This window comes from Mobula hypostoma, chromosome 15 (assembly GCF_963921235.1).
Source record: "Mobula hypostoma chromosome 15, sMobHyp1.1, whole genome shotgun sequence".
In the NCBI taxonomy this organism is placed as follows: Eukaryota; Metazoa; Chordata; class Chondrichthyes; order Myliobatiformes; family Myliobatidae; genus Mobula; species Mobula hypostoma.
The window spans coordinates 17,406,494-17,426,661 of NC_086111.1; the positions used below are offsets into that span (position 1 = coordinate 17,406,494).

At 40.6% G+C, this 20,168-nt stretch overlaps 1 protein-coding gene across 8 annotated transcripts in view; it reads left to right on the forward strand.

Annotated features, from left to right (window-relative positions):
- dock3 (dedicator of cytokinesis 3) overlaps positions 1–7,112 on the forward strand; it is a 966,938-nt gene extending 959,826 nt beyond the window's left edge. For all 8 annotated transcript variants that reach the window (XM_063067780.1, XM_063067785.1, XM_063067784.1 and 5 more), the window contains 2 exons: positions 346–428; positions 1,283–7,112. In XM_063067780.1, coding sequence (XP_062923850.1) covers positions 346–428; positions 1,283–1,780 — 581 coding nt within the window. In that variant the 3' untranslated portion in view covers positions 1,781–7,112. The remainder of the gene's footprint in view (positions 1–345; positions 429–1,282) is intronic.
- The last annotated feature ends 13,056 nt before the right edge of the window (positions 7,113–20,168 follow it).

Here is a 20,168-nt window from a genome sequence, read left to right on the forward strand (position 1 = left end):
AACTAACAGCCAGAAATTATAGAGCCAGTAAGAAACTAAAATAAAGATTTGAAAAAATTTCTGTGAGGGTGTTCATGACCTAGTAATCTGATCAGAAACGGTGAGGAAATCAGCTATTAAAAATGTTTTTTATAAGAAAAATGGCTTGGAAAAATGATAGGAATTAGGATTGGTGGGATGACTGTCCAAAGGAGCAAATGGATGTTCTATGACCAGATGTTCTTCTATGCTGTAAAATGTAACAGTTTCTTAATTTGCCATGATGGAGAAGATACTACTGTATGTTGGCAGTGATGATTGTAGTTATTTTTAAATATTAGCAAATTTTCCTCATTTATTTCCCAGGTCATTTCTCTATGAATTTTGATGCCTTCCATCATCAAACCAGTGATATACCACCTGCCCTACCTGCACGAACCCTACGTAAGGTAATTGTCCCAAAATTAGTCATAGTTGTACAGTGCAGGAACAAAGCCTTCAGCCCATTGTTACAGAAAATAATTATGTATAAGAATGAGCCCAACCTTCTACCAAAATACTTTTGAAACCTCTCTTGTAGTGTAAGTGTACTTAAGTATGTGGTCAATATGCCATATGATGGGTACAACTTTATGTTTTAGATTTCAAGGAAGTCTTTCAATCTATGCAGTATCCTTCACAATCCAGGTTATCCCTTAAGTGAATCTTTCTGAAAGATCTTACTGTTGAAATGTAAAGAACTAATGTCAGCTATATCACACACAGCAAAGTCCTCACAGCAATGTGATAATAGCCAGAAAATCTGTTCTAGCATTGTCAGAGAAGTGATAACTATTGGCCAGAATAGCAGGAGCACATCCTTTTTTAATAATAGTGAGTGGGACCTTTTGTATTTAAGGTACCTGTACCTGGTACCTGATGTTTTGTGTTTGTGACCTACCTACATGTTCAGTCCCTGGAATGAGGTAAATGTGGTGATCTAAGTCGGGGTACTGTTAGGGCAGCTGCAGTCGGCATTAATGCATCAAAGGATAGGGACGGTATTCTCAAGGGTATTGTCCTTGTTATCCAATTACTCTTCACTTGGAGTGCAGAGAGCAACATGTTTGCTTATAGTATTGTCTATGACTGAATAGTCTACTATCCCACAGTTTTTTTAATCACTCTGTGATGATCAGTCATGGGCAAACCCGTTCTTCAAATATCCCATCAGAACAAAGCTATTACAAGATGAAGTTTCTTTGGGCTTAAAAAAATGAAAAACTAACCTTTCCTTCTTGTTCTCCACCCTCTTTTCCTACAGTCTTCACTGCATCCTATACCTGCATCACCTACCAGCCCCCATTCAGGTCTTGATGGCAGCAACTCCACTTTGTCTGGAAGCGCAAGCAGTGGAGTGTCCTCTCTGAGTGAAAGCAATTTTGGCCAGTCGATGGAGCCACCACGTGCTGACACCATAGACTCTGTCCCCAGTCAGATCTGGAACACAGACGAAGATGGAGAGTCCCCTTATATACCAGTGAGGTACAGCCTGTCCGAGCCAGACGTCATTGAGTCAGTCAAACCCCACCCATGCCGCAGCCACTCAGCTCCCACAGGGGTCATTCCTAAGGAAGCTCTGGAAACCCCAGTCTTGCCCCCAAAACCATATCATCCCAGGCCTGCATACACAGACAATGACGAAATACTTGAAGAAGGGAGCAGGCCAAAGAGTTTCACATGCAAACTATCTCAATCTGGCCTAAGTGGTAAAGATGACCAGGCCAAGGTACCATGGGAACATAGCATCAATCAAGAATAAGTGACAATGGGTTCTGAAAATCAAGGTGTTCACTAGTTCATCTTACAGGTGGCAGCCACCTCTGTTTAATGTAAACAGACAACATTTCTTTGAGAAAATAACTGCTTTGATTCAGAGAAAGGAAGTCTTTCTGTTTAGGGCGTGGTTGTTCTATGATTGCATTTATACTTAAGGAATATTGAAGTGTGTTGAAGAGAATTCAAACCTTCAAACCCAAATTCAGAGTAGTTTCTGTCACAACATGCATTTCACTTTGATTATTAGAAAGTAAAGGGAAATTTACAGGGATTCAAAACTTTAAATATTATTCGTCATTTCATTAAGTGCCCTCTAATTACCTCCATTTTGGTTACTCACGTGTGTGTGTTCTAATTTGCTATTTTACAGTCTAACGTTCAAAAAATATTTATATTTCTGTCCTCAGTCTTCCATCCATGGCACTTCACTTTTGCTAATAATGGTGTCAAATTATGCCACTAAGGTCTCATGCTTGCATTAAGGACTATTTCTAAAAGGTAGAAAGAATACCATCTGAAATAGTGTATCAGAGTGTATCAACATGATAAAACTCTGTTGAGTTCAGACGTGGTACATCCACAATTAGCATAGAATTCACATTAATCTGCATTAGTGCTGAATAATTAAAAATGAAGATCAATTAATTTTCTAGAATTAAGAAATTGGCAGTTCTTTAACTTTTCAGAGTTTTTTTATTACTGGCTCCTGTGCACTAGGTTATTTAGATTTATATAAAATTGGGAGGATACTATCCCAACCACTGAGTCCCTTCTGAATGACAAATTACAACATTCTAACAAAACGGACCATATAAAATGCAATAATAAAGTTCATTATATTTTTCTAAACTACTTTGCAGTGGGTTCTTATTATCTCCAGCCCAGCACCAATTTAGTCAAACTCTCTGTAGCCCAACATCATTTTCCAGAAGAATTCATATCAGAGATCCACTATTTTGTACTCCTGCAACAGTAGCCCAGTATCCTAGCACTTCAGAGGAAAGTCCCAGTAATAGATATCTATGTTAGGAGAGCTCCTTGGGGCATTGAGAGGCAGCTTCTTCTGGGATGAGGACAAAGCTGGCACAAAAAAAAATACAAATGCATTTGGTACTAATTTCCCGTCAAAACAGCCTTTACATATTCCCTTCAAGTACTAGACACCAATATTTAAGTACAATCAAAATCAGAATCAGGTTTAATATCACTGACATATATTGTGAAATTTGTTGTTTTGTAGCAATATATAAAATATACTATAAATTACAATAAGATATATATATATAACTAGAGCAAACCTTCATCTACACACTTGGTTATGTTGGATTAGGGTCTAAATTGTCATTTATCCTTCTAGTTTAACTTTCTTTATGCTTACTTATATGTTTCTATAATCACCTGTTTGTGGATTTTGTGTTATTTCTGGCTTAGCTTATTCTGTATTTTTGTAGTTTCTATGTACTGTACTGCAGTGCAATACATAAAAAATATAAAATACAATAGGAAATATTTTAAAAATAAATAAGTAATGCAAAAAGAGATCAAAAATAGTGAGGTAGTGTTCATCGGTTGGTTTATTGTCCATTCAGAAATCTTATGGCAGAGGGAAGAAGCTGTGCCTAAAACAATATTATGTACATTTAAAATATACATAATTTCTGTGCTGTTTATCTCCATCTAGATCAGATGCTTAGACAAACTATTTCTGTTCCCCTGAACAGGCTATGGCATTTGAGTTAAACTTAAATGCTAATGAAGAAAGTTTAGCACAGATTCCAGTATTCCCATAGTGCCTGAGTGATGTGGATATTTTCTATATCAGAGTTGCTGATATTGGGGGTCAGCAGGTAATCCCATATACTGTATTTGTAGTCACGGCTTTGAACTCCCCAGATAAACAAAAGGAACAAAAAGAGTAATTTCATTTTTTTGTCTGGTGACGTTAGTGAGTAAAGCTGTTCATTGTGTGGATGCCAGCAAGATTGTTTTCAGAATAGGTTTACACTCTCCTTATGACAGGTCAAAACTACGCAATTGTATCACTTTCTTCAGCTCACTAATTTTACCTGCAGACAAAGACCTGTTCAGAACAAACTAGAATTAATAATAAACTAAGAAGGTTACCAAAACCTCCATCAAAATCTTCTTTTAATAAAGTGAACTGATTTTTGTGACAGAGAAATAGTATTTATGCAACAGTTTGATTTTTCCTGATGCAGATTAATAGCTACCACTAAATCTGTGGATGCTTCTTAGCAGGTGAGTACACTGAATTGATTAATACCGAGCTGTCCTATGCTCACTTCTGTCGATAATATTAATTAGAGCTAGAGCAGCATTAGCAGTGTTACATTTGGTTTCTGGGACTATGCAGTTGAGATAGGTTAGAACACCTGCTTTCTACCTGCAAACCCAGTTGTGAGGTCTGTAATAGGAGCAATTGCTTTTGGGTTCTGTTATGTTCTCATCCTGCCAAATTTGAGACTGAATTCTTCAAGTGGTCATAAGCCTTTCAATCAAACTGTTCCTATACATCACATGACTGGGGATAGTTAGTCAGGCTGGTTTGTCTGGTGTGAGAAATGGAAGAATATCACAGTTACAGTGTGGAATACTCCTTTGTCCTTGACAAGGCCCTTTCCTGAAGCACTGACTCTGCAGTGCCTTACTGTGAGAAGCTAATGCTAACATTGGATGCTTGAAATTGGAATTGTATCATTTAACACCTCTCACTTTATCATAAACTCTGAAATGTTTGTCTTATTCCAGTTACTGATTCTTGCGCCTCACCACAAACAACTGCTTTGTCCATCAAAGGCATTAGTGACAGACCATCCCTGCATGTTCACATTTCCCTGTAGACACTCCCTCTTCTAGCTGAAGCCCTCTAAATGCGATTGTAAGAAGCCTATCACCACTCTGACAGCATTAACACACTCAGAGAGCATGAGTCTGAGTGTGAGTGAATCCCTGGCCCTTCCTAACATATGTTTCAACAACTCACCCAGCAAAGCATTTCCTAATCACACTCTCAGGAGTCTCGAACTGATTTTTCTGCCTAAGTTAAGCTGATGATCAAAACATATTAGGAAACTATAGGTGCAGGTGAATATTATTTTTATTCAGTCCTATGCTCATCATATTCAATTAAGTGGGGGGTAGAAATTAATATCTGTTACCATTTTGTTTGTCCCATTTTGGGACATTTTGTACAATTGGTACAGTTTCAGGGTACTCTGCAACCAGTCTACTGTAATTTCAAAACTTTGACTATTGATCCTATTTTCATTTAATTTGGTTTTGGAATGTCCTCACACTACGCAGAGAGAGACTTGCATATAATGGTGATAAATCCTCCTTGTTCATGCTGCACTTGCAACAGACACTTCACATTCTCATCTGTATCTAGTTGTGTGGAAATTAGGATTTGTTTTCCTAAGCTATCATCTCCAATACATAAAGATGAATTGAATTTTAATACCCTTTCCCTACAAATCACAACTTGACAGATGCAAAGATATAACACAAATACTTTATAGCAGTTTGAGACCTTCCAAGACAGATTTGGACTGTTTACTGTGAAATAACAAGAGCCGTTTCAGATAAATCTTTCAAGAAGTGGGGATTTTACACTATCCCTACTAACACCAGAGCTTAAGATTTCCTGCTCTACTGGGGCATAGGATATTGTAAAGTGTGTATTTGAGAGTGAATTGTAAATAAAGCAAAATAAAAAAAGAAATCAGGAAGGCAAGTTTCAATACGTATTATCAAAGAGAAGAACTAAAATTTGATATGAACCGTGAATTTAAAATAAAGAATTACAATTCATCATTACCAAGCTACTGATAAATACTATCATTTACCTTGGGGTGAAAGACAGAAAGGGCTGTTAACTGAAATCTTCAAATATATTATAATATCTACCCAGTATCGGAATTCTATTTAGCAACTGGTGTGGCCCAAGTAAAATATGAAAAAGTTAACTGGAGTGGAGAAGAGCTGTTGGACTCTTTCAGTGATGCAGAGAACAAGCACACCCATTAACCATGTACATTCAGAGCAGTCAACAATCCCACTTCTTTATTAGATGTTTTTTATTTGGGATGGTGGTAGGACAGAAAACCTGATCTTTTACAAAAATACTGATTTAATTTTTTAAACTTATTTTTGCTCAGACTTGTTTCTAGTGTGCCCATCAAAGTCAAGAATTCCATTGAGATTTTTGTGAAAAAGAAAATGAAATGTGAAAAGACTCTGTAAAATAATAAATTTGATGTATAACAACAGTAACATGCCTCGTAAAAGGCAGTTATTTAATATTTACCCAGCTATTGCGGTGCTTTCTTCGCAGTACACAAGCTATGGAGTGTGTTCTGTAACTAAAGCATGCCAAATGTATTTTTGTGAGCCTTGTAATTTACAGTCCTGTTTTCTGTACAGCAATGTTTCAAATGATGGAGTTTAAACTGCCTGTTGTCACCATGGGTTTCTCTGATTTTAAACCCATTGCGTTACCGCACAGTGATGTAAAGTTGTTTTCCCCCTTTCCCCTTCCAAAATTATGTCTGCTTTTATTGAACCATGTTAGTGCCGAGTAATCCTAGTCCTTGTACAAATCTTCCCTTCTCAATGCTGTGTATTTATGAAATTTACAAAGTGGATGAAGCAAGAGACCTCTGATGAAGCACGGGCCTGTATTGTGAGGGATTTATCTGAACACTGAATTCCCAGTCTGTGACTTTGGATGATCTCACTATGCATCCGTAGTGGTGGATACTTGAGCGAAAGGGTCGGTAACTAACTGCTGTAACAGGCTTGGGAAAGCAAGGCTGGAGATGGAAACCTCTACTTCAGCACAGATAAGTCTCTGCCAACCAAAATAATCCAAGCAACAGGTAGCCAATGGGTGCAGCAGAATGACATGTTCATTCTACTCTCAGTCAACTTCTAGAGGGGATTTATGGAGGATTTTTAAAGCCAAGTTGGTTTTATAGTCGCGTGAACGAGATAGTGGTTTAAAAAAAAGCAGATGATCATAATGATAATTAAACTTTTGTCAGGCCCATGGTTAGGTTCAGTTCAGCTCCATTTTTTTGTGTACTAAATAGGACTGCCCTTTATCATTTTTGTAAGGGGAGCAGCAGGGAAACATTGGTGAAAGTACATAGTGAGATTTTACTGTATATATTGTGTTAGCATGTCAGAATATGTGATGTGAATTTTAGATGTAAATACTTCCAGTTAGTTTTCCTATTCACCAAATTGCTGTTATGTGTAATTCCTTAATGCCTAAAATTAAAGCCTTGATTTAACCAGTAATTCTGTGTACGTCTTTTGTGTTCAATGCCAAATTTCTTCTCCGTGCAGCCGAAGAATTGAAGGGGAAGGTACAGTCGCCAAACAACTGTGCTCCACATTCAAACCAGCTACAACATAAATATGAGTAGGATCATGTAAGTTTTTTTTCTCTTCTATGAAACAGAACAAGCTCAGGCACTTCGGCCCACAGTGTTGTGCCAATCTGATTAAATTAGTAATTAAATGCCTAATCTCTTCTGCCTAAACAAAGCCATGTGCCACCATTCTCTGCACATTCATGTACCTATCTAAGAGTCTCTTAACGTTTCTATCGTATCTGCCTTTGGCAGTGCATTCCAGGCACCCATCATTCTGTGTAACAAATAAAACTTTATCCACACATTTCCTTAGAACTTAACCCTTCTCAGTTTAAATACGTGCCTTTAGTATTAAACATTTTGACCCTGAGAAAAACATAATGACTGTCTGCTCTGTCTATATTCTCATAATATTATAAGCCTTTATCAGACCTGAGCTTCTGCCACTCCAGAGAAAACAACCCAAGTTTGTCCAGCCTCAGCTTATAACATATACCCTCTAATTAGCCAGCATCCTTGTAAACCTCTTTTGCAACCCCTCCAAAGCCTCCACATCCTTGAGGCAACCAGAATTGAATCTAGATGAGACCTAACCAGAGTTTTTAATCAAGTTGCACCATAACTTCCTGACTCTAGAACTCGGTGCCTTGACTGATAAAAGCAAGCATGACACTTTCTTTACAAACTATATCTACTTGTCTAGCCACTATCAGAGAGCAATGAACTTAGACCCCTAGATCCCTGTGGTTATCAGTGCTGTTAATGATCCTGTCATTGATTATATACTATCCCTAAAAAATATGATCTCCCAAAGCACATCTCCTCATATTTGGCCAGAATAAATTCCATCTGTTATTTCTCCACCCACATCACTAACTAATTTGCATCCTTTGGCAATCTTATACACTAACCACTACACCACCAAATGTGGTTAGAAATTATCATTACTGAACCAGTGCAACTGTGGAGCCAGTATGAACCTCAATAAATAGAACATAAGACATATGAGCAGAATTAGGCCTTTTGGCCCATCAAGTCTGCTCTGCCATTCCATCTTGGCAGATTTATTATTCCTTTCAAACTTGTCTTTTCCCTGTAAGCTTTAATTAATCAAGAACCTGTCAACCTCCTCTATAACTATACCCAATGACTTGGCCTCCACAGCTGTCTGTGGCAATGAATTCCACAGATTCATCACTTTCTGCTACTTCATTGTTCCCCATTACCATCTCTCCGGCATTATTTTCCAGCTGTCTGATATCCACACTTGCCTTTTGGTATCCTCTTTTATATTATATTATTGGCTTCATATTTCATCTTTTCTCTACTTATTTCTTTATTAATTGCCTTCTGTTGGCTTCTAAAACCTGCCCAATCCTCCAATTTCCCACTAATTTTTGCTATTTTATGCCCTTTCTTTTGCTTTTATGCTGTCTTTGACTTCCCTTGTTAGCCATTGTTGCCTCATCTTCTCTTGACAATACTTCTATCCTGCGCCTCCTGAATTGCTTCCAGAAACTCCAACTGTTGGAGTTCTGTTGTCATCTCTGCTAGTGTCTCCTTCCATTCAACTTTGGCCAACTCCTCTCTCATGCCTCTGTTCCTTTACTCCACTGTAATACTGATACATCTAACTTTAGTTTCTCCCCCTCAAACTGCAGTGTGTATCTATCATATTATGACCACTGTCTCCTAAGGGTTCTTTTACCTTAAAATCCCTGATCAAATCTGTTTCACTACACAACACCCAATCCAGAGTTGCCCTTTCCCTATTGGGCTCAAGCATAAGCTGCTCTAAAAAGCCATCTTGTGAGCATTCTACAAATTACCTCTCCTGAGATACAACATCAACCAGATTTTCCCAATCTACTTGCATATTCAGATCTCCATGACTATTACAAGATTGCCCTTCTTTACACGCCTTTCTATCTCCCATTATAATTTGGATCCCACCTCCCAGCTACTGTTCAAAAGCCTGTATATAACTCCCATCAAAGTCCTTTTACTCATCCTTTTTCCTAATTCTACCCACAAGGACTCTACATCTTAAAATCCTATGTCATCTCTTCTAAGGATTTGATTTCACTTTTTACCAGCAGAGCTATACAGTCCCTCTGTTCTTTCAATACAATATGCATTCTTGGATGTTAAGCACCCAACTATGATCTTCTTTCAGCCACAACTCACTGATGCCCACAGCATCATACCTGCCAATTTCTTACTACAAGATCATCTACCTTGATTCTGTATACTGCTTGCATTCAAATATAGCACCTTCATTCCTGTGTTCATCACCCTTTTCAATTTTGCCCCTATGTTACCAGAAGTTAAATTCTTATCCTTTTCCAAACTTCTGGTCTTTTTTAAAATTTGTTCTAGAAACTCACGTCACCTCTCCTGCACACTCCTTCCCTTTTGTTTTATCCTCGCTTTTCCAAACTGTTGAACCTACTCTTTGAAGACATACTTCAATTCATCCCACTGACTGCAATTTTACCCTACCATCTGTCTAATCTTCCTCACAGTCTCACTACACACTGCATCAACTTGTATATCAACTGCCCCATCCTCTAACCTGTAACCAAATTAGTTTAAACCCTTGCCAACAACTCTAGCAAACCTGTTTGCCAAGACATCGGTCCCCCTCATGTTCAAGTGTAACCTGTCCTTTTTCTACAAGTTATACCTTCCCCAGAAGAGATCCCAATGATCCAGAAATCTGAAACTTTGCCCCCTCCACCAATTCCTCAGCCACACATTCATCTACCAAATCATCCTATTCTTACCCTTAGCAATCCAGAGATTACTACCCTCAGGGTCTCTGATGAAGGGTCTCGGCCTGAAACGTCGACTGCACCTCTTCCTAGAGATGCTGCCTGGCCTGCTGCGTTCACCAGCAACTTTGATGTGTGTTGCTTGAATTTCCAGCATCTGCAGAATTCCTGTTGTTTACCCTCAGGGTCCTGTTTTTCAGCTTTCTACCTAGATCCCTATATTCTTTCTTCAGCATCTCATCTCTTTTCCTATCTTTGTCATTGGTACAAACAAGTAGCTCGACTTCTGGCTGTTCATCCTTCCTCTTTAGAATGCTGTGGACCCTATCCGAGATGTCTCAGACTCTGGCTCCTGGAAGGCAACATACCATCCAGGTGGCTCTTTCAGGTCCACAGAATCCTCTGTCTGTTCCTCAAACTTCTGCACTCCTCTTCTTCCCCTTCCCTTCTGAGCCAAAGAGCCAGACTCAGGGCCAGGGACCTGATCACTGATAGGTCAGCTCCTTCCCCCTCCCCCCACCCCACCCCACCACCAGATATCCAAAGTGGTATACTTATTATTGAGGGGAATGCTGCATTTGGCTGCTTATTCCCTTTTCCTCCTGACAGTCACTGAGATACCTGCCTCCTGCAGCTTAAGTGTGACTACCTCCTTGTAGCTTCTATCACCTCCTCATTGTCCCATATGAGCCAAAGGTCATCCAGCCGCAGCTCCAGTTCCCTAACATGGTTTGTAAGGTGAGTAAAATCTTAGGACTGTTAGACTGACAGCTCATGATCTTGCTGTTTCACAACTTACTGCACATGGCACCAGTCTAACAAGTCACAGTCTTAACTGATTGACCAATGTAGCTTTCTCGTACCAATCTGACAGAGAAGAGCAGGATTTGACCACAAGCCCAAACTGGTGCAGTCTTTCATTGATTCTGTAATGAGTTATTATTCTATAGATCTATGAGTATGCCCGCAAAAAAAATTAATCTCAGGGTTGTATATACTGGTGACATATACTGTATGTACTTTAATAATAAGTTTACCTTGAACTTTGAAGACAAATGCACTTGCTAAACCAGGATGGAGTTTCTACTACAGCTCCACTGTGTTCCTCCTTAATCTATTATGCCTTGTCTCATGTAGTACTCAAAAATCTGTTGGTCCCAGTCAACTACATGCTCAGTCACTGCATCCACAATCTTACTGAGTAGAGACTTCCAAATAATTCACAGCCCTCTTGACAGAATATTCCACTATGGTATCTACTCCTGCTTCTAATTCATATTTTTGTTTGTATGTAAGTGATAGTGGTGGCTTTGCATATCAAGGAGAGAGCTGAATGGTAGTGATGTACTGGTGTTCAGATATTGATGGCGGTGAATCTGAACTTGGTGGAAGTTCCCAATTCTGAAGGAGAAGGACCTTCCTGAAACTATTCCTGCCTGGGTGGCTGTTGAATAGAGCTTAACATTGCTGCTGGAAGTTTGAACAGTTCCATTCTGATGAAACTTAGGAATGCATTTTCCTTCATACAGCTCATTCACTGCTAAACCCCGTATCTGTAAAGGTAGCTATCTCTTTCTTCATATAGAAGAATGCCTCCAAAAGTATTGTCATTGTGAATCACTTTAGTGGTGACGATACATTGTTAGTAGTTTCTTGCTCCTTTTCTGACTGCTGTTTCTCAAGCTTTAACAGATCCTTGTTTGTAAGCTCATCACCTTTAGCAGCCCCCCCCCCCCACATCACTGCACTGTAAACATTTTAAACCACCATTTATAATGCTGTTTACATTGTAAACAGATGTTGGCATTTATGCCCATTTCAGTCCATGTACATCCTTTAACCTCTAACTTTATTTTTATATCATTCTTTATAATTGATGAATGTTTTTGTTGTATGTCATGCCCTGCACAACATATCACTGCAAATTCCTAATACATATGAATGCAAATGGTGAATAAAGTTGATCCTTGAGATTGCAGTAACTTTTACCTGTCATCCTGATTCACTTCATCAAACCCAGCATTTTTATCTTCTCGGTAATGCCTTCTTCTACTGCAAAGTTGTTGGAGATGGGAGCAATAATCTACAGCGATAATTTCCTCCATACATCATTCATTGTTGCATGATATGTTATCCCATGAGGTAGTGATGTAGTCTATTGGTTTCTTACAAATTTCCCAAACAGAGGGTTTGTCATTGAATTTCAGATCGGAAATGACATGCTCTGTCACACATGAATGTAGCAGTGGGTCTAACAATGAACTGGTGTTCAGGGGCAAAAATGCATTCTGAATGTAGTCAGCTCTGGCAGTCTTAGCAATCTAGGGCATTGCGATGAATCACTAACTGTGTTGTCCAGTCTATTCCTGTCACGGTAACGTTCAATGAAGGAGGAAAACACCTCCAAAAGGACCATGACTTTGTCATGGTTTGGAGGCTCGCGTGCCTCAGTGACCGGGAGAGCTATGTCAGCTGGAGTCAGGGCTTTATGCTTTGGCTTATGGTCAGGTCACCCATGCCGAACAGGTCAAAGGGTAAAGGCCAAACTAAGAGTGGTCCACCGGACTTCCAGGTTCAGTGGTTCAGCTCAGGGTTAACAGACCTGACTGGTAAAATAAAATTATCACAGAAAAAGCAGTGAAGATGCATACATCTGAGTGCGACGGTGTTCCTGAGTCTCCACCCGGGACTTGCACGACTGACAGTAGTGAACACTAAGAGGGAGCTACTGACAGGATGAAGCAAGCCCTGAACACCACCAGAGATGGAGGACCTTCATTGCTGCCCTAAACGGCAGTGTAATGGGCAGTAAGTTAAGTAGGGGGAAACACAACAATATAATCTTGGAAGGGCAGTGTTATCACAGGAATATTGACTTTTGAATTAAATTCATTGGCTTATAGTCACCCTCACCATTACCTCCAAGAAGTATGGCAGTTTTTGGTGTTCTGAAACCTACAGCAGTTTGTTGTTTTACTTCAGCATGGACACACACAAGAGCATCAACTTCCAAAAGAGTTACATTTCATTTACATTAAACACTTACTTAGAGGAGTCAACATCTTCCTGGATAATTTGTTTTAACTGTGAAATATTTCTGCAAATCTAATATCCACGTTTCCTACTTACCATGACAGACCAGTATTTTCATAAGTTTGTATATATCTTGGAATGTTCAAACTAACCACTACTGACCTTGACAGTATTAGTAGTCACAGAAGATACGTTACCTACCTTGTATTCTCTCCAGGCTTGCCATAACAATATTTCCCAGATCATCATCAAACATAACCATATATCAGTGAATCTTACCCTCTAGCCATATGCTTAACCCCTCTGCAATTCTTTCTATTATAACATCTCTGCCCTTTCTAACATGGGATTCAGTTCCAAGGATGACACTCTCAGACATTTAACTTATTTTGTGTTATTAAGCGGCATCTGCACCAACATTACCACAAAACTTAATCAATGTCTTACGAGGATGGGTTGAGTGAGCCAGGGCTTTTCTCTCTGAAGCCAAGGAGGATGAGAGATGATCGAGGTGTGCAAGGTGATAAGAGACATAGATGGAGTGGATAGCCAGCAACTTTTCCCCGAGGTGAAAGTAGCTAATATGATGGGGCATAATTTTAAGGTGACTGGAGAAAAGTTGGGGGTGATGTCAGAAACAACAGGAATTCTGCAGATGTTGGAAGTTCAAGCAACACACATAAAAGTTGCTGGTGAACGCAGCAGGCCAGGCAGCATCTCTAGGAAGAGGTACAGTCGACGTTTCAGGCTGAGACCCTTCGTCAGGACTAACTGAAGGAAGAGTTAGTAAGAGATTTGAAATTGGGAGGGGGAGGGGGAGATCCAAAATGATAGGAGAAGACAGGAGGGGGAGGGATGGAGCCAAGAGCTGGACAGGTGATAGGCAAAAGGGATATGAGAGGATCATGGGACAGGCGTCCTAGGGAGAAAGAAAAGTGGGAGGGGAGAAACCCAGAGGATGGGCAAGGGGTATAGTCAGAGGGACAGAGGGAGAAAAAGGAGAGTGAGAGAAAGAATGTGTGTATAAAAATAAATAACAGCTGGGGTACGAGGGGGAGATGGGGCATTAGCGGAAGTTAGAGAAGTCAATGTTCATGCCATCAGGTTGGAGGCTACCAAGACGGAATATAAGGTGTGGTTCCTCCAAGCTGAGTGTGGCTTCATCTTTACAGTAGAGGAGGCCATGGATAGACATATCAGAATGGGAATGGGAGGGATGTGGAATTAAAATGTGTGGCCACTGGGAGATTCTGCTTTCTCTGGAAGTTACGGAGAATAATATGTTGGATGTATTAACATATTAGTCCAACATATTATTCCAAATATAGTCCAACATATTATTCTCCGTAACTTCCAGGAAGTGTAAGGGCATGTGTAGCACTTGTTCAATACTTCCTCCCTTACCACCATTCAGGGCCCCAGACAGTCCTTCCAGGTGAGGCGATACTTCACCTGTGAGTCGGCTGGGGTGATATACTGCGTCCGGTGTTCCCGATGAGGTCTTCTATATATTGGCGAGACCCGACGCAGACTGGAAGATCGTTTTGCTGAACACCTACGCTCTGTCCGCCAGAGAAAGCAGGATCTCCCAGTGGCCACACATTTTAATTCCACATCCCATTCCCATTCTGACAATGTCTATCCACGGCCTCCTCTACTGTAAAGATGAAGCCACACTCGGGTTGGAGGAACAACACCTTATATTCCATCTGGGTAGCCTCCAACCTGATGGCATGAACATTAACTTCTCTAAATTCGCTAATGCCCCACCTCCCCCTCATACCCCATCTGTTATTTATTTTTATACACACATTCTTTCTCTCTCTCTCCTTTTTCTCCCTCTGTCCCTCTGACTATACCCCTTGCCCATCCTCTGGGTTCCCCCCACTTGTCTTTCTCTCTAGACCTCCTGTCCCATGATCCTCTCGTATCCCTTTTGCCTATCACCTGTCCAGCTCTTGGCTCCATCCTTCCCCCTCCTGTCTTCTCCTATCATTTTGGATCTCCCCCTCCCCCTCCCAATTTCAAATATCTTACTAACTCTTCCTTCAGTTAGCCCTGACCAAGGGTCTCGGCCTGAAACGTCGACTGTACCTCTTCCTAGAGATGCTGCCTGGCCTGCTGCGTTCACCAGCAACTTTGATGTGTGTTGGGTGATGTCAGAAGTAAGCTTTTTACACAGAGAGTGGTAGGCACGTGAAAGAGGCAGGTCCTTTAGGGGCATTTAAGACACTCTTAGAAAGAACATGGTGAAAGAATAATAGAGAGCTATGTAGGAGGGAAAGGTTAGATTGATCTCAGAGTAATTTAAATGGTCAGCACAACATCAAGGGCCAAAGGGCCTGTACTGTGCTGTAATGTTCTATGTTTTATACCTTAATGTCCAATATTTTCACTTGCAGTAATAAAATGCAGCTTAGTTTTAATGCTAACAGCTTGACATGATTTATAGAGTAAGTAAAATCCTTAGTATTACTGGGGAATGTTAAAGGATGAACAGAAGAACTCCTAATGAATCCCAGTGAAAGACGGAGTACTGTGGCCTTTGCAAAGTCGGAATGGTGTTGAAGAAAGTACAAAATGCTTTAACGGTGGAGAATGGTACACTTATCATTACAGTGAGCAAAACACAGTAAAGGAAGGAGACAGACCCCTAATAGTCAATGGCATAAGTTGAATGTTTGTAATTACACCCTCCCATGCCTATTCTGTCTTGTCATTACAGTCCTCAATCCAGATTTATACATTACATTAATTTTATTATTAACTTTATGATACGTAATAAGCCCTCTGCCCTTGCTGAGTGACAGATCTCAGTACCAGTTATCTGACCGACAGCTCTCACCCTCTGCCTTTGGACTCAGCAGCTGAATTATTAACAGCTTTTAGTTCTGGCTGAATGATTAATAAGCTCACAGTCCTCTCTGGGTGATGGACATCTCTTAGTGTGGATAATTCTTAATTCTGGATAATTAATAGACAGCTGGCAACACGAGCAGCCTGACTGACAGCTCAGAGTATCTATTGACAGTTCAAACCCACACTGACCATCTGACAGCTCACATTGTTGCTGGTTAATAGTTCACAATTGTTGATGTCTGATAGATCACAGCCCTCAGTAACTGGAAGACTATGGCCCTTATTGATATAATGACTGGAACCTGTCTGTCAAACTGATTGAGAGCTCTCAAGTCCTGACTGACAACTTGTGGTGCTGGTCTTCTGATAACACTCAATCTCTTTATAACAATTTCCAACCTTTGCTGTTTATATGGTACTCCTGACCAATTGACAACTCCAGACATTACTGACAAGGGAAAATCTGCAGATGCTGGAAATCCAAGCAACACACACAAAATGCTGGAGGAACTCAGCAGGCTGTACTCTTTTCCGTAGGTACTACTGGCCTGCTGAGTTCCGCCAGCATTTTGTGTGTGTTGTCCAGGCATTACTGTTTAGCTGGCAGCTCACCGCTTTCATTAACTGAAAAGCTACAGTCCTCCCTGAAAGAACAGTCGTAGCTGTTACCGAACTTGTGCACTTGCTAACCAATTGACTGCTGTCCGTCCCTGTTCTTGTATGACGACTCAGAACCCTTTTTGTCTGTCAGCTACTTGAGGTATTTTTCTCCTGCTCTTGCTGCCTGACTGATTGCATGCTCATATCCTTCATCTGTTAATCTAACGGCTTTCAGTTCCTGCTACATGTCAGACTGACAGCTTGAATTCTCGCTGTCTGAGTCACTGACAGCTTACTGTCTGTGACACTCTTTGCCCTTACTGCCTAACTCCTCTACTGACCTTAGAACTGAATATGACCATAAGACATAGCAGCAGAATTAGGCCATTCAGCCCATCAAATCTGTTCCACCATTCCATCATGGCTGATTTATTATCCCTCTCAACCCTATCCTCCTGCCTTCTCCCCATAAACGTTGTTACCCTGACTAATCAAGAACCTATTAACCTTTGATTTAAATATACTCAGTGACTTAGATACCACAGCCACAGTGACAATGAATTCCACACTCTGGCTAAAGACATTCCACCTCATTGCTGTTCTAAATGGACGTCCCTCAGTTCTGAGGCTGTGCCCTTTGGTCTAGACCCCCCCCCTCCCACTATAAGAAACATCCTCTCCACATTCACTCTATCCAGGCCTTTCAAAGAGATCTCCCCACCACCACAACCCCCGCACCATTCTTCTAAACTCCAGCAAGTGCAGGCCCAGAGCCATCAAATGTTTCTCATGTGTTAACCCTTTCATTCTTGGGATCATTTTCAAACATCCACTCGACCCTCTCCAATGCCAGCTCATCTTTTCTTAGATAAGAGGCCCAAAACTGCTCACAATATTCCGTGTGGTGTGACCAATGTTTTATAAAGCCTCAGCATTACATCCTTGCTTTTTAATTCTAGTCCCTTCCAAATGAACGCTAACATTGCATTTGCCTTCCTCACCACAGAATCAACTGCGAGTTAACCTCTGGGGAGTCCTGCATGAACACTGTCACTTCGCATCCCTGATTTTTGAACTTTCTCCCCTTTTAGAAAATAATCTACACCTTTATTCCTTCTACTGAATTTCATGACCATACACTTCCCTACACTATATTCCATCTGCCACTTCTTTGCCCATTCTCCCAATCTGTTGAAGTCCTTCTGCAGACTCCCTGCTTCCTCAACACTGCCTGCCCCTCGTTTATCTTCATGTCATCCGCAAACTTAGCCACAAAGCCATCACTTTCGTCACACAAATCATTGACATATAACATGAAAAGAAGTGGTCCCAACATCAATTCCTGCAGGACACCACTAGTGCTTAGTAACGGGCTCCAGCATCTTCACAACCAAAGATGTCAGACTAACTGGCCCACAATTTCCTTTCCTGCCTCCCTCCCTTTTTAAAGAATAAAGTGACATTTGCAATTTTTCAGCTCTCTGGCGCCATTCCAGAATCCAGAGGCTCTTGAAAGATCACCACTAATGCCTCCAGAATCTCTTCAGCTACCTCTTTCAGAACCCTGGGGTGTAGTCCATCTGGTCCCATTGACTTGACTATCAGGCCTTTCAGCTTCCAAAGCACCTTCTCCCTCTTAACAGTAATACACTCACTTCTGACCCCTGACTCTCTCGAACATCCAGCATACTGCTAGTGTCTTCCACAGTGGAGACTGATGCAAAATACTTATTAAGTTAATCTGTCATTTCTTTGTCCCCCATTACTACTTCTCCAACATCGTTTTCCAGCAGTCCGATATCCACTCTCATTTCTCTTTTACTCTTTATATATCAGAAAGCACCTTTTGTATCCCCTTTTATATTATTGGCTAGCTTACCTTCATTTTTCATCTTTTTGCTCCTTATGTTTTTTTTAGTTGCCTTCTGTTGTTTTTTAAAAGCTTCCCAATTCTCTAACTTTCCATTATATGCCCTCTCTTTTGCTGTTATGCTGTTTTTGACTTCCCTTGTCAGCCACAGTTGTCATCCTGCTTTAGAATACTTCTTCAGGAGGTACGAATGTTACATTTTCCTAATTGCTCCCTGAATCTCCAGCCATTGCTGTTCTGCTATCAAACCCGCTGGTGCCCCCTTCCATCCCACTTTGGCCAGCTCCTCCCTTTACTCCATTATAATATTGATATATCTGGCTTTAGCTTCTCCTTCTTAAACTGCAGGGTGAATTCTATCATATTATGATCACTGCCTCCTCTTTAGATCCCTAATTAAATTTGTTTCACTACACAACACCCAATAGAGAATTGTTTTTTACCTAGTGGGCTCAAACACTAGCTGCTCCAAAAAGCCATCTCTTAGGCATTCTCTAAATTCCGTCTCTCGGGATCCAGCCCCAACCTGATTTTCCCAATCTTCCTCCATATCAACTTGTATATTGAAATCCCCCAGGACTCTTGTGTGACACAGTTCCTGAAGAGACAGTTTAAAAGAAGCAAGTGGGGGCAGTCAGCACATTTTGTGTGCCACAGTTCTTGATGAGACATTGGATTGTGCATAATTAGGGGCTTGGCAAGGTTCAATAAAAAGAAGTTTGCTCATCAAGGCCTCAGTGAGGGGAGGAAGAGGACGTAAGTAGATTTTTTTTCATTATTTTTTCTTTCCTTCTTATTGTACATTTGGAGCAGTGAGAATGCGAGGCAGGGTAGTGCAATGCTCCTCTTGCAGGATGTGGGAAGGCAGGCCCACTGTCTCTGATGACTACCCCTGTAAGAAGTGCATCCAGCTGCAGCTTCTAACAGACTATGTTAAGGGCTTGGAGCTGGAACTGAATGAACTCCAGATCATTCAGGAGTCTGAGGGTTTAGTAGACAGGACAGACAAGGAGGTAGTTACGTCCAAGGTGCAGGACACTGGTAACTGTGTCTTTTCAACTCTCTCTCACAATCCAACGTCTCCTTGGGAACTGTGGCACGCAACTGTCATGGGGAATTTCATATGCAGGTAGATTGGGCATTATAGACTGACCCAGATTTGATTAGGAAGCTTAAGATAAAGCTTATGATACAATGATCATAATATAGTGGAATTCACCCTGCAGTTTGAGAAGGAGAAACAAAAATTGGATGTATCAGTATTGCAGTGGAGTAAAGGGAATTTCAGAAGCATGAGAGAGGAGCTAGACAAAGTTGATTGGAAGGGAACACTAGCAATGATGACAACAGAAAGCAATGGCTGGTGTTCGAGGGGAAATTCAGAAGGCCCAATAAAGATACATCTAAAATAAGAAGTATTCTAAAAGGACGATGATGCAATTGTGGCTAACAAGGGAAGTCAAAGACAGCATAAAAGCAAAAGAGAGGGCAGATAATATAACAAAAATTAACGGGAAGGTAGAAGATTGGGAAACTTTTAAAAAACCAATAGAAGGCAACAAAAAGAGCCATAAAGAGAGAAAAGATGAAATACGAAGGTAAGCTAACCAATAATATAAAAGAGGACACATAAAGTTTTTTCAGATATAAAAGAATAGGAGAGCTGAGAATGGATATCAGAGCACTGGAAAATGACCTGGAGAAGTAGTACTGGGGGGACAAAGAAATGACAGACAATTTAGTAAGTATTTTGCATCAATCTTCACTGTGGAAGCCACTAGCAGGGCAGTGTATGGTCATGCAGAAGGAATAAAGGTGTGGGGTATTTTCTAAATG